The following is a 15,753-nucleotide window of genomic DNA, read 5'->3' on the forward strand; positions in this document are numbered from 1 at the left end:
TAAAGGGGGGATAGAAGTTTCAGGGTTTGATATAAAAAGTAAAATATCATCTGCATATGCGGACAACTTCAAATGTTGATCACCACAGAGAAATCCAGGGATAGAGGTAATATGGCGGATACGGGACAAAAAGGGTTTAACGAGATAGAAAAAATAAAAGAGGGCTTAGTAGAACACCTTGACCACACTGTCATGGCAATATTTGAGAGATAAGACCTTTATTTAAGACAGAAGCTGTAGGGGCTGTGTAAATTAAAGTGATAAGGGAAATACATCTGGGACCAAAACCATTCCAATAAAGGACTTTAAATAAAAAAGACCAATCCACTCTATCAAATGCTTTCTCTGCATCGATGGAAACAGCAGATAAAGAATACGAAAGAGCGGAAGTCTTGTCCAAAACATTGAATAGTAACCAAAAGTTATCAGTGGTTAAACTGCCTCTAACAAATCCACCTTGCTCTGGACCGATTAAAACAGGTAAGAGAGGTTCAAGACGTAAAGCAAGCATTTCGGCAAAGACTTTTTGAGCACCATTTACATGGGAAATAGGGTGGTAATTCTTCCATTGCTTAGGATCACGGTCTTCTTTATGAATTAGGCATATTGTAGCTTCTAAAAAAGTGCCAGCTATCTTTCTGGTAACATAAAAATAGTGGAAAAGTTGCAAGAGTTTTGGAAGTAATAGGCTTGAAAAGTGTAAATAGAATTCTATTGTAAACCCATCCGGACCGGGTGTTTTCTCTTTTTTAAGAAGACTTATAGATTTAGACAGTCCTGGAATCGATAAATCAGACTCCAGATTGCGAAGTCAAGATTCCCACATGATGAAGGGGAAACGTTACTGAGATAGGTATCAATCAGAGAGACTGACGCAGGGGATTTCGGAGTATATAGAGTTTTTTAGAATTTAATAAATTCATCCAAGATGTTTTGATCTTTAAAAAGACATTTTTTGCTGGCGGCGAACGAGATGGCCGCTTAACATCGGAGCGCGCCCGGGTGTGAGCCTAAAGCCCCGACTATCCGCACAATACTCCCGCTGCAGTACCAGCCTGAGAGCGTCATCCGTCTCGCTGAATGCTCCGGACCTGCGGGGCCCGCGCGCGGCCAGAAGCACCGGCCTCAATTTTCAGCGCGAGCCGGCCCGGGAGGGTGCGTGCTGGCATCTGCGCTCCTGCTGACACGGGGCCCTGCCGGTGGGGAGTTGAGAGGCCCGCCTGGCTGCTGCTTACCCCACGAGGGGGCAGGACCTCCTTATAAGCCTTCTGTGTCGCTCCTGCCCTGTACTGCCCGGGAGGGGCACTTCACTGGCCGGGGACCACGCATCCACGTGACGGAAGCAGGGAAGGGGCCATATTGGATGGGTCTTGGCCTACACTGCTTGGAGACAGCCGGCAATTGGTGAGTGGGACCTGGGTGCCACTGCATTCTCCTGACGGCCCCGGGGCCCCCTGGTGGTGCGGAGCGCGGAGGACACGGCCTGGTGATGGATTTGCATTGGTGCCGGACTAGTATGGTGAGGGCGAATGGCCAGGCGCGGATCCCGCTAATGCCCGGCAGTGGAGGGTGGTGCAGAAAAGCCCAGGCACGGATACCGACGGCGCAGAGGTGGTGAGACCTGACCTGCATTGCATTTTGTGGCAGTGAAAGGGTGCATTGGACCGCTCTTCCCCTTGGCTGCTCCGGTCGTCTGGGGTGGTGCAGTGACTGTAGCAAGGGCCTGTGACAGCGGCCACCGCGGGGAACGCAATGCGCCCCAAGAATTCCACCACCACACAAACAAACACCATGGACAACTACCCGGCGCTGCCTGGGGGGGGCTGAGGCTGGGCCCCCAGGACTCTCCGGGACCGCGGAACTGTCCCTGACTGCCATTATGCAGGCGAGTCAGTCCCTGGGGGTGACGTTGGAGGCCAAGATAGACGCCGTCTCGGTGGATATGACCCTCCAGCGGGCTGACCTGACTAAAACCTCCGAGAAGGCCACACAAAATGCGATGGCGATTACGGACCTCCAACAGACCACCAGGGAGCTGCAGGACCAGGTCCAGAGGTTAACTCAACAGCAGAGACGCGCGGAGGCCCATCTGGAGGACCAAGAAGGGAGGGCCCGGAGGAACAACGTGCGAGTGGTAGGGGTTCCGGAGAAAATGGAGGGGCCGAGTGTTGACCTCTTCCTGGAGGACCTTATCCTGAACCACCTAAAGCCCAAGCGGCTCTCCAAGTTCTTTGTTATTAAACGAGCGCACAGGGCCCCGATCCCCCCCTCCTCGCCCCGGTGCTCCTCCCAGAACGATTATTGCTAAGGTCCTGAATTATAGGGATCATGACGCCATCCTGCAAGCCACGAGGTAGCATGGAGACATACGGATTGAAAATGCCACCATCCGATTTTTCCTGGACTTTACCATCAAGGTCCAACAGGAGCGCAGATCGTTCGACACAGTCAAAAAAGAGCTTCGGACCCAAGGCATCAAAGTACATGATGTTCTTTCCCGCCTGCCTTAAGGTTCTTCTGCATGGGAAATCCTATTTCTTCACATCACCAGAGGAGGTCTTTGCTTGGCTGGAGGAGCAGGCACATCATCGCGACAGTTAGCGGCCGGGGGATGGCTGGAGAGACACGGCGGATCGGTCTCCGGCCTCCTCTACGGGATCAACGGAGAGGGGTAGAAGGCGCCAGGATGGGACTCGAAGGCCTGGTGATGCGAGGGCTCGGAGCCTGTCTGCCTCGCCTGACCGTGGCTGAGGCAGGGGAGAAAGTCACGGACTGGAGACTTGCATGGAGGCGCATGTAATGTATGAACGCTCCAATGTGGGGAACTTGCTGTGCAGGGAGTTATCTGTCCTGACTGATTGATGAGCAAGACATTTGGTCGTAGGGTAGCAGGGTGGGGGGTGGGAATGGGGTGCTGGGAGGGGGTAGTTGGTTGTTTGATCTTTGTACTTTGCTTTCTGCAGAATGGTGTTCGAGAGGCTCCAGTAGTAGGGTTGACTGACATGTGGGTGGTGGTAGGGCAGGGAGAGTGTTTTCCTATTGTTTTCTATTCATGCACTATGGCACATACATCGACGACACAGAAGATTAGCATCTTGTCTTGGTATGTCAATGGTCTGCAGAATAAAATCAAACGCACCATGGTCCTTCAATACCTTCACAGACATGCCCCGGACGTAGTTTTCCTCCAGGACACGCACTTAGTGGGAAACCATTATAAGGCCCTCAATAGATTTGGATGCACACTGCAGACACATGCGGGCTTCACTTCAGGCTCCAGGGGGGTCAGGATCCTGGTGAGAAACTCATTAGCGCTAGTGCTTAATCGCAAATGGTTCGATCCCTTGGTGCACTATGTAGCTATCTCCGGGCGGTGGGAGGGTTACATGATTAATCTCTGTTCGGTTTACATTCCGCCACGGCTGCAAGGCACTACATTTCCAGACCTGGGGAAGTTGCTCCTAGAACTGCCAGATGGAGTCCTGATCATGGGGGGTGACATGAATGATGTGATGGTAAGGGAGGTAGATAGGTCAGGAGCCCCATCTGATCGGGGGTGGGACATCAGCTTAGGGAGTTTGCTTGCGCACTGGGCTTGGTGGACCTCTGGAGAGCGCATAACCCTCACCTTCGACAGTATACGCACATCTCGGCAGCACATGGGTCGGGGTCAAGGATTGACTATCTCTTCACGCAGGTGGGGCACATGGGCCTCTTTCATAATGGTTGTCATAAAGCTAGAGGAATATCTGACCATTCCCCTGTGGAAATGCATATGAGAGGTCCCGTGCAAGATTGGTCCACCCCTCCTAGCCTGGATGTTTTCCTGTTTAAAGATCAGGAGTTTCAGGTGCGGTTCAGGGATCGGGTTGATCTCTATTTTGATGAGAATGTGGGTTCGTTAGGTCTCACTGTACTGTTTGGGAGGCTTTTAAGACCGTAGCTCGAGACTTTGTGCAGGCCGAAGCTGGTAAGAGGAGGAAGGAGAAACAGGCGCAGGTCGATGGCCTAGAAAATGAAATTCAAGTCCTAGAACAGGCTGGGGGGTCACCCGGGAGCGGGAGATGTACGTTAGGCACACACTGCGCCTCAAAGTGAAAGAACTGAGGGATGTGCTGACTGACCAGGCGCGGTCTTATGCTCTTGCCACGCAGCGGCGAGTATATGATCTGGGGGACAAGGCAAACAGGATTATTGCTTGGCTAGAGAAGAGGGATAGAGATCGCAACTGGGTCCTCCGAGCCGTCCTATTTAAAATGATGGCCCTTCCCTGCCTCCTTTATGTCTTGCAGAGTACCCCTTTCCCGGTCCCAGAGAGGATATTCTGGGTGATCGACTCGTAGGTTCGCACATTGCTTTGGGGAGGTGGATGCCCGTGAATCGCGTTGCGGAAGCTCCAGAGAAGGGTGTACGAGGGGGGGCTAGCTGTACCCGACATGAGACTCTACTACTGGGCAGCACAGCTGGTGAACGTCAACGGGTGGGTGTTCGCCCCGATGGATGAACCAGCCTGTAAAGTGGACCGCTTGGTCTTGGGAAGTGGTACTTACCTGGATGCGCTCTATCGTAAGGGTAGGCGCAGATTGCCTCTACTGCCCAGGCGGCTTCGGTGGTGGGAGTTTGGAGGAAAGCAACAAAAGTGCTGGGTTGGGAGGCGAAACTCACGGCTCAAACCCCATTGTGGGCAGGGGACAACCTTGCGGAGGTAGCGAAGCTGAAGGGATTGGGCAAGTGGAGCCTGATAGGAATTGACGTATTAGGAGATTTATGGAAGAGAGGAGACGTGTTAGAGTTCTCAGCCCTGCAACAGGAATTTGAGATGGGAGGGGGGGAGTTCCTGCACTATCAGCAGGTACGACACGCCGTCCTCCGACACCTCCAGAAGGGCGATCAATTACCGGACTATGTCCCGCTAGAAGATAGATTGCATTTAGACCCAATGATAGACAAAGCCATCTCCCTCACGTATAAAAAGCTTGTTAATAATCTCCCTGATCCCCTGGAGCCGCTCCGGGAAAAGTGGGAGTCTCATGTCGGGCTGTTAGAGGAGGATGATTGGCCGGAGGCACTGCAGAGCCCCAGGGAAGTGGCAATCTGCTCAAGATTTAGGTTGGTCCAGCTGCGAGTCCCGCACCGCTGCAACACTCCCCGCACAACACTAAATCGTATTGGGTACACTGACTCAAGGTTCTGCCTGCGAGGATGTGGGGAGGAAGGCTCCTTTATTCACATTTTGTGGGACTGTGTCAGGATCCGGGCGTACTGGTCTAATTTGGCAGCCACAATGTCCGAGGTGATTGGGGCGGAGGTCCCGCTGGAGGCTAGATGGCATATCCTGGGAGTAACGAATGATACCACCTGGCCCAAATGGGATAGGACCTGGCTGGCATTGGCGAGCATGGTCGGCAAGCGAAACATAGCTCGTTTGTGGGGCAGCAATATCTTACCGACTGTGGAAGAATGGGAGCACGATCTGGACTGGTGCCAAAGGGCTGAAAGAGTGATTTACAAGAGTAGGGGGTACCCTAAGAAATGGGAAAAGATATGGGGGGCAAGGAGGAGTTACAGAGGGGAAGTGTGGGATTCGCAAAATGTCTCTTTGCAATCATAAGATTATATATGGACTATGGTTTGATTGTGCAGAGTAGTGATGTTCGCAGTGATTTTTATGTACATATTTGTCGTAAGTGTGTCCACCCGCTATGGATTGCAATGTAATATGTCACCATTACGTGAGCCTATGTTTCAAATAAAAAAGATTTTTAAAAAAAAAGAAATTTTTGTTCCAATGACTAGATAGAATCTATTAACACACGCTCTTTGCAAGATTTGAGATAACTAGCCAAAAGTTTGTTTACTTTATTCCATCCACCATAGTACTGAGCACTACTGCGCAGAGGAATAATTGAGGCATTGTCAGTAGTTAATTTGTTCAAATATAGCTTTGCACGAACAACCTCCTGGAAAGTAGAGTCAGATGAGGAGGTATAAAATTGATGTTCTAGACTTTTAATGTTAGTCAATAAACGTTTATATTGATTAAGGAACTGCTTCTTTTTCCTGGAAACAAAATTTATAATAAATCCACCGGCAGTGTCCTTGAACGCATCCCATATCAATGTAGGGGAGGCATTCGTATCTGCATTAAAGAGAAAAAAAATCCTCTGCAAAGGAGATGAAAGAGGAAGAAAAATAACAGATCTTGCATGAGAAACTTATTATACCTTTACCGATGAGACCTGGGCTGTGCTCAAAGCACATAAAAATCAGCAGCAACTGGGGAATGATCCGAAATTACAACAGGTTCAATTGAAGAGGAGATAAGATTTTGAGATAAAGATTTGGAAAGAAAAATTTAATCTAACTGAGTCCGGGAACCATTAAGAGGGGAGAAAAAAGAAAATTCTGTTGCATCTGGGTTACATAATCTCCAGGCATCAACAAGATGTGTCTGAGAAATTGTGTTATGCAATTGTTTATGAAATTTATGAGGGAGAAAGCGAACTTGGGACTGACGATCAATAAATGGATAGATAATCTGTTGCAGTCACATCCAAGAATAAAAAAATCATCTTTATATTGGATAATTTTTTTCGTAATATTAGGCCAAAAGGAATAATCCAGTTGAGGCGGTCCATCAACATTAAATACAGTCAAAGATATATTATTGAGAAGTAACTTAACTAATAAAAATCGACCTCACAAATCCATATCCTGAGAAACAACAGAACAAGTTAACTTTTAGTGACATAAAATAGTTGCACCATTGTTCTTAGTAGAAGTAGGAGATACTAAGACTAAACCAACCCAATTCCATTTGAGCTTCAAAGCCTCGGTCTCCGTCAAATGGGTTTCTTGCAAAAGAACTACATCGGGATTATAGGAGGTTAAATGAGATACAATTCTCTGCCTCTTTATAGGGGTAATAAAACCTTTCACATTCCAAGATATGATTTTGAATGTAGAAAAATAGAACCAGATATGAAGCAACACGATCAGAAGTAATTTGGAAAGGGGAATAAAAGTGAGGGAAAAGAGGGAAAGAACAGTGAGAAGAAAGGAGGTAGAGAAAAATTGGAAAGAGAGAGAAGGAATAAGTGAGGCACAAAGAGAGGACAGTACATGTCATCAACTGACAAGATATGTATCTTCAAAAAGGAACAAATACAAAACTGATGACTGTAATACGTACCTTTGGGGGAGAACAAGGTGTAAAAATACAAGGAGTGTCGACACACAACTGAAGCCGACACATCCAACATGGGAGCCCACACCACAGCGGGATGGCATATAGAATGAGCAGAAGACGGATAAACGAGAGAACTGGGAAATCTGCAAGGGTATGAAGTGAGAGGAGTAAAATCAACATGTTTTAAGGCAATTACTAAAATACAAAAGAAAAAACAGCAGAGTAATCCAAGTATATCGAACATGGTTATAAGAAAAGAGAAGAAAAATCAAGTTATAGAAGAAAGACCAGCAGTTTCCGTAGAAGATGTAGTGTGTGAGTAGATATGGTTCTTTAGATCCACAAGATACTCAAAAGTAGAGGAGCTGTTTTGGAAAAGTAACCTTGAACAGGCAGGGATGAAATAACCCATACCGCACACCCAAGCAGGTCGAAGTTCCAGGAAATCCTTCCATCATTTGGCTGTTGCTGTAGGCACATCTTGGGATAAAAACTGTTTAGTACCAGAGCAAACCAGCTGCTTTTGAGCTTAGCTGCATTCAAAACCGGTAGAAAGTCAGTAAATTTAAAAAATAGAAGGATCACACCCTGTGGCTTTGATGGAGCAGATGAATAAGACAAGCGGGGCCCAACCTTTGAGCATGTTGAATATTCAGTTTCGTGGACATAGGAAGGTCTAGCAGCTTTGGAAGAAAGGAAGTGAAAAAGCTAATGGGATTGTCACCTTCCAAACCCTCCGGAAGACCATACAAGCGAAGATTATTGCATCTGTTCCTATTTTCAAGATCTTCAGCAGATTTTTTCAACGGAAGAACCTCCCTCTCCAAGGAGACAATTTTGGTAAAGACATCCTGTAGATCACTAACATGCTGTTCTACCGAGGATAAACCTTCCATGGACGACCACTTAGGGTCCAAAACTTGCAGGCAAGTATTGGTTTCCTCATGAATGGACGTAAAGCACAAATCTTCTCTTAAACTGTGTCTACAGACACAGGAGAATCATACTTCTGCAGAGAAGGAGGTACTTGCTTAAGACATTTATTGGCAGAAGATGGAGTCTACATTTTGTTTGCAGGAGATGGCAAAGCCGCCTGCCGTGAAGAACCAGATTGGGCCATTATACTGATATTTTGCATTAAAGATCTAATAAATCATATACAGGAGCCTGAGCGGTGTATCTCTTGTTAGTGAGAAACAATTTCTTACTTCTCCCCATGTGTCAAAAAAGAGGAAATTCAACAGGAGCAAGAGGAATCCACAAGCTGATAAATTAAAACTCCATGAAATCCCCCAATAGATTTTCTCCCAATATGAAAGCCGTAAGGCAGTGCAAAATTATTAATGTGCAATATAAGGAGGAGTCCAGTAAAGCACAGCAGGAGGGATTTTGAACAAAATGAAGAGAAAAGTCAGTAACTCAGAGAAAGAGCTGTGTGAGAATCTTCACTGGAGAAAAGCTGTGAGTCTGCTGAACATAACGGGTCCAAAAGCTAAGAAAAAATGACTGGTAACCCAGGAAAAAGTAAGCCTTGCAGGTACAAAAGAATCCCTTCATTATTGGCAGCCCTGAGGAGAAATACCATTGCGGCAAAAATCCAAAAGGGTTGCATCAGAACATTTTCTGGAATTACTCCACGTTTCTCAGGGCAGAGAGCGGTAGTGAAAATGCTGGTCGGAAGGACCTGCTCGAGGACACTTACGATGCAGGAAAATCACCATCTCAGAGCACACAAGAGGGGTGACCCACAAGCATCATGACGGCATTACCCAATGGGGCGCGGGGCCCCGGAGTCAGGCAGCCATCTTGAATGGAGCTGCGCTCGCTCTCACTGCACATATGGATCTATGACATTACCACATTGAAAACTGACAAGTGCCAAGAAGGAAAGACCGGGAATCATTCCTTCTCAAGTTATGTGTCATGTCTGTAGAAAAGCATGCTGAAATAGATTGTATCCTGTTATTTCTCTTTTACATTTCAGTAAAGGCGACCATCAACCTTCATTTAGACTGGACCATTTGTAACTCCCAAAGTTTTGTACCCAGTAATGAATTGCTCACCGATGCTGCTTGTTCAGTGGTTTATTGTTTGCTGCGGGGTTCGCACTATGTAATTTCCAAAAGATACATACTACCAAAAGGATAATAATGCAGGCAAGGTAGGGGCTAAAATCATTTAAATGGTGAATACCCTAGGCAAGCAGGGCTCCCAAATGGAGAGACCATTGCATTATGATTGTGCTAATGTGACCCATTCTCCCACTCAACTAGCCAGTCTGTAGAAGGGCACCATTAATGCCTGAAGTAAATTTCTGACCTTCACTGAATCGGGATGTTAATACATTTGACAAATGTAAACTGCAACCTCTATTTAGGATATATTAATGTTTGTTTAACTTCTGGAATTATTACAACTAATATTTGGTCACACATTAAATTATATGTTTGATGTAATCAATAGTTTAGTAGCACCATAGTGTGCTTCATTTGGTGATTTCATTTGTGTGCAGCAAATCTTAGATGTAAATAGAAATTACTCAATTCATTTCTACAAAACGTTTGTTGGTTTCCTTTTCTGTTTTTTAGGAAGGAACTGAAAATTGAAGTACATCAGAATATCGCCTTCCTTATGAACTACATACCAGGCACAGCTGCACTTTCCACAAAGGTAATAAATAACTCAATTTCTGAGCAAAATGATTACATAATGCGTAAACTTGTATTTTCACACCCCTCTTTACCCTTCAATAATGATGTAATGCGTCAGTGTAATGTACCTTCTTTAAAACTTGTTTTGTAATGCAAGGCATGGGTAAGAAATTGGGTTACTGGTTGATTGGGGTGTGAGCCCTGGCCAAACAGCAACCTCATTTCTAATCAGGGTAAGGCACAAGCAAACCCAAATTAACCTGTGCTTATCCCCCGGGTAGCTTGGCACAGAGCAGTCAGGCTTAACTTAGAGGCAACATATAAAGTATTTGCACAACACTTCAAACCGTAAAACAATGAAAACACACACAAAAAGGCCCTACATCAGGTTAGAAACAATAGAACAAATTTTAAGAAATAAAACAGTCAAACATGACAAAAATCCAAACAGTAGAACTGGCGTTATTCATTTTTAAATAATAAAGTGTAAAATAGCACCTAAAAGCATAAAGCGCAAACTGAGGCTATCGGCCACACTAGACTGGGTCAAAGTCAAAAGTTTAGGCCAACCATGATGGAGCATGGGTCAAATACAGTCCCAGATCATTCCAGATTAAATTTTGCTTTCTCATATATTGTGGCAAGTGTCCCATCCGTATTAAAGAGAGTTGCAGGGAGCAAGGAGAGTGTTGCGGGTGGTTGTCGGTGTGATGTTAAGAACAGGCAATTGTCACTAACAGGTGGGCTGGAGTTTCGTGTTGGCAGTCCACTGAAGGCGGTTGATGCTGCTGTGCGAAGAGAGGGGCTAGCGGCACATTGCGCAGATTTTCAATGCGAGTGGCATGGTCTCAGTGCAGACGGGCCGGTTCGCGGTCACAAAAAAAACCCCATGAGACACTCCAAGAGTCCAGGACCAGAGGGGCACCACTTGGCGGTCAGGAACTTGCGGTAGCTGGATTAGGGAGCCTTTTGTGTCCCTGAGACCAGAAGACTAGCCCTTTGAGTAAGTTTAGGGTCCCATGTTCAAGATAAACTTGCAGGCTCAGTTCTTTTTTCCCAGTCAAGAGGACAACAGGCAAGCAGGTCAGCACAGTAGCGGTGTCATCTCCTTTAGAGCAGCAGGCCAGCACAGTGACAGTCCTTGTAGCAGCCCAGCAGTACCCACAGGTCTAGAAGTATACAGAAGAGTTGGTGTCTGAGGTCCAGTATGTATACTCAGTTGTGCCTTTGAAGTAGCGGAAAAATGGCAATTTAAAACTACACACACAGGCTCTGCAGTGGCAGGCCTGAGCCATGTTTAAAGGTCTGCTGAAGTGGGTGGTACAATCAGTGCTGCAGACCCACTGTTTTTTTTCAAACATATTTTTATTGGCATTTATTGTATTGACAAGGAAACAGACAGGATACCAGCATTGCACATGACATATTTCAAAATACTGTTTAGCAAAGCATAGGAGGATACTCCCCCAATCAAATCATATATCTGTAGATCCATGAATAACATGTTATACAGTGTACTCTGTATCCCCAATACTTTCAGTAAAAGTCGTGTCAGTGCAACAAACTTCTTGAGTCCTACGAAATTATACTGTTTTCAAGAATAGTCAACCCAGCTCAGAAAGGGGTTGTGGAAATGCCTTCTGTTTGGTAACAAACAAGAACTAAAACCAACAGTTCTAACTAACTCGTGCGGGGGGGAACACTGTTGTTCAGGAGTATGGTATGGGGGAGTTGATTCATAGGAAGGGTGGTGATGGGGAGCTCTGGTTGTTCCCTGTCAGCATGCTATGCACTACACATCATGGGGTTACACAAGAGAGGCCTGGAGGGCAATATGGGTAACTGGAGATTGCCCTGTCCCTTCTCACCTACACAGACCCTGCAATACCCAACTCCAGTGTCCTCCCTATATACGGGCGTCTCCACAAGGGGTAGCATGCACATTAGGGTCCTAAGCCAAGTCTCTGCTCTCCTACTTGGGCCTATTCCCAACCTTGCTCATCTCTTCACTGATATGTGCCTGCGCCGGGTGTTCCCAGGCATCTAGTACATCTTTCCACTGCTCTGCCATGAGACGATGTCTCAATCCTTTTGACTCTTCCTTAATTAGGACTCGACATCCCATTTCCAGGTCCCAATCACGGGACCAGTGTCAGATTTCCAGGCCATTGCTTTCCTCTTTTTAACTATGGCCAGGGCCAGATCAATAAACCTATTTCACACCTTCCATTTTGGCAATCGGGCAAAAAGCCCCAGCAAGCATACTTCAATCTTGTAATCAAGTTTGCGCCCCAACGACATCCTTATCATTGTTAACACTTCGTCCCAAAATAGACGAAACATGGCACAGGCACAGGTCACGTGTGTAAAGTCTGCATCACTGTAATTACACCCCGGGCATTTACGTACGGATGTATGACGTTACTGCGCGGTCTTTACACCACGATACCATTACGACGCGGTCATCACAACGCAAGTCGTTACAACGACTTGCGCTAGAGGCGCTGGATTTAGGAATAGTATGATTTACTATTCCAACTCCAGCCTACGTAACAGTAGGGAAGGTTTTGGAATAGTAAATCATACTATTCCTTGGTATATAGCGCCATCCAGCGCAAGTCGTTGTAACGACTTGCGTTGTGATGACCGCGTCGTAATGGTATCGCAGTGTAAAGACCGCGTTGTAATGGTTGTCTCCCCTACGTACTTCACCACCGAAGGCGACAAATTCTATGGGGAGTCATGTAAGTCATATGCATGAAGTTGAACTGTATATATTTCAACCTCATATTTCGGGAAACCCTCTTAGGAGATGCTTGAATTCCACCCCATTCCAAGTCAGTAAGGTCTCTGTCTCCCATCGTCTTAGCAGTTTTTGTAGGGGAGTTTGGGATATTCCAATCAATGAGGCATAGAAACACTTCACATAGTGCCCAGCCATTAGTGGGTCTGCAGCCCTCTTGTAGATAGATCTGGAAAAGGCTTTCGACACAATATGTTTGGATTATTTATTTGAGACCATGGGATGTATGGGTCTTGGAGATAGTTGGGTGAAGTGGGTGAATATATTATATCTAATGTGAGCAATAAGCGTAACACCACATCCGTCTCAGGTTCTTCCCGGCCCTTCCCCCATAGTGCCCTGAACGTGCGGCCCAGAGCCTCGTACCGCAGGAACTGCCCAAGTGGGAAGCCATAGCCTTCTACCAGATCCTAGAAGAGGACTAGAACTTTCTCCTGATAGCAGTCCCCAGCCGTCTCCAGCCCTGCCTCTGTCCAAACTGTCATTGGTTAAGCTGTGAATATCAACTGTGCGTCGCCATGAGTCAAACTGACCAAAGGCAACACCGGTGCACACCGAGGGGTCCCGGCTGTTTTGGTCATGCAGCGTTTCCAGCACTGCAGGGCCATAGTCTGCAATAGTAACCGCTGTTTGATCAGACAATTTAGCTAGTAGTAAGTTGAGGTGGGTTCCAGGCTCCATCAGATATGTTACCACTGAATTCATTCCCTTCAACCACTGCGCTAGTTATTGCATCTGAGAGGCCAGGAAATAAAGCTCGAAATTTGTTAGACTTAGGCCCCCCTCTGCCATGGGGCGCCGCAGTGTCCCCAATGAGATCCTCTGCCGCTTGTCCCCCAAGTTTGGCAGCATAACCATTTTAGCTAGGGAAACTCTGGCCATAATAGGTAGCTGCAAAGAGCACCAAAAAGGAATGCAGGAGGTAAGGGACCGATGAGCTCTGTCCAGATTACCCTCACTCAAACTGTCAAGAGAGTGGAAGATATGGATACCCACATACTTGAAGGTGGAATGTGCCCAATTATGATCCACAGGGAGATCATGTGGTTGGGGTAGGACTCCATCCACAGGAAACAGGTAAGTCTTGTTTTTGTTAACCCTTTAACCCGACAGGAGCTTAAACTGTCCTAGGAGGCCCATCGCTGTGTCAGAGCCCACCACTGCGTCCTTCAGATAAATCAGGAGGTCGTCTGCATATAGGGAAATGACATGGTCACATCCATCCACCATCAGACCCAGACCCATCCCATCACCCCCCTTGTCAGAGCAGTGTGGCCAGTGGTTCGATCGCCATGGCAAATAAAAAGGCAGACACTGGGCAACCCTGCTGTGTGCCGCGAGAAATCACATACTGTGTGGATACCGTTTTACCGTCCTAACAAACGCCTTGGGGCATTCATATAATATATTCACCCACTTCACCCAACTATCTCCAAGACCCATACATCCCATGGTCTCAAATAAATAATCCAACCATATTGTGTCGAAAGCCTTTTCCAGATCTATCTACAAGAGGGCTGCAGACCCACTAGTAGCACTACATTTACAGGCCCTGGACACATGTTGTGCCACTTTACTAGGGACTTATATGTAAATAAAATGTGCCAATTGGGGATAAGCCAATATTACCAAGGCAGGTATAGCAGAAGTAGCAGGGCAAGCTTTTATAACGCAATACAAGCAGATTCACTAATGTAAGTGTGAGTGGCATTGTGTCTGTGTGTGAGTATAACAGAGTACAAATGTACGAAATAGTGCAAGAAATATAGTGATAATATATGTGTGAGTGAATGCATGTTATGCATGCAATACCCAGTGGTAGGGACACAGAACATGCACCATCACACCTGGCCGAAGGCCTTGGCATGATGCACTTAATTCTTAGCATATGGGGTGGATCCATAGCAAAATGTTGGAACTAATATTTGAGGTAACTCATATGCTTTCCAGTACTCGTTTTATAAAGGGTGTCAATAGCAAAGTACTGACCTTTGTATACCTTGGGGAATTTTTAGAGGTACCCATGACTGTGGCTAATGTAGCTATGGAAAGTTTCTGGCTCTGTAATATTGAATGGAAGTAATTTCTGACTTAAGAAAAAAACGAGATCTACTTCTAGGAAAGGCCAGGCTTCCCTGGTGCACCATGAAAGTACTGGAATATTTCATAAATGCCCTAAAAAGGTCTGCAGTGCTTCAGCTAATTTGATCCCAAAAGTTTCAAAAAATTCTCAGGGGAGAAGTCTACTCTCTCCTAAATCCCCTAAAAGAAATCTGTTAACTTGTTTGCCTGGTGGAATTTGGGGGAATTATCACACCCAACCACTTACATAGATCTTTTTCTTCCTATAATGGCTATGAGGTTAGCTTTGACCAAATTTCTACAAATGCTTGTCCTACCCCATTACCGGGACCAAAACTGGCTTTAGGGTGGTGCGACTAGTGGCGCTGCACCTGGCGTTGACTTTGGTGGGGCGGGGGACTGTGTTTAAAAATAATTTTTGGTTTAAAAGCACATGAACTTCCTTGTGCATCAGGCAGTTTTCAGGCAAAAATAAAAATGTAATGATAACTCTGAAGATCAATGTTCCTACTGGTGAGAGGTCGGAATTTTGTCTAGTGCAGGTTTGGCTCATTATAAATGTGCGCAGAGGGTTATTGTGCCTGCTGCAAACAGCATGTACTATGCAGATCACAGAACTGATTGTGAGTGAACTATGTGTAGCACTATAACAAAATGAAATGTACGTCGGAGAGAGAGTGAGGCTTTGGAGAGATGAGGTGCACTGTTGGAGAGTGGTAGTGAAGAGAATCATGAAGAAGGAGGATATGGGGGAGGGGAGTGCCAATTAAAGACTATCGTGGTGGCCACCACCAGCGCTCGTGCCAGCCCTGGCTGGAAGTCCTAGCCTCCGAAGTTTAGGTCCAGTTGCGCCCCTAGTAGAGGGCATCTACCCGCGTGTACCCTAAACTTGAGCCCTGCCCTGATTATAACTAACTTCCTCGCGAGACTACGCCACGCCGTATGAAGTTCTGCGTTCCAAACCAGACGACTGAAATAATAAATTGGTGACGCGGACTAAGCACGCAGTATCCAACTTCTTTTTCGTG

At 46.4% G+C, this 15,753-nt stretch overlaps 1 protein-coding gene across 1 annotated transcript in view; it reads left to right on the forward strand.

Annotated features, from left to right (window-relative positions):
- LOC144784068 (uncharacterized) overlaps positions 1–15,753 on the forward strand; it is a 1,315,621-nt gene that overhangs the window by 971,350 nt on the left and 328,518 nt on the right. Inside the window, exon 53 of the mRNA XM_078662758.1 lies at positions 9,778–9,859. Coding sequence (XP_078518884.1) covers positions 9,778–9,859 — 82 coding nt within the window. The remainder of the gene's footprint in view (positions 1–9,777; positions 9,860–15,753) is intronic.

This window comes from Lissotriton helveticus, chromosome 10, assembly GCF_964261635.1.
Source record: "Lissotriton helveticus chromosome 10, aLisHel1.1, whole genome shotgun sequence".
In the NCBI taxonomy this organism is placed as follows: Eukaryota; Metazoa; Chordata; class Amphibia; order Caudata; family Salamandridae; genus Lissotriton; species Lissotriton helveticus.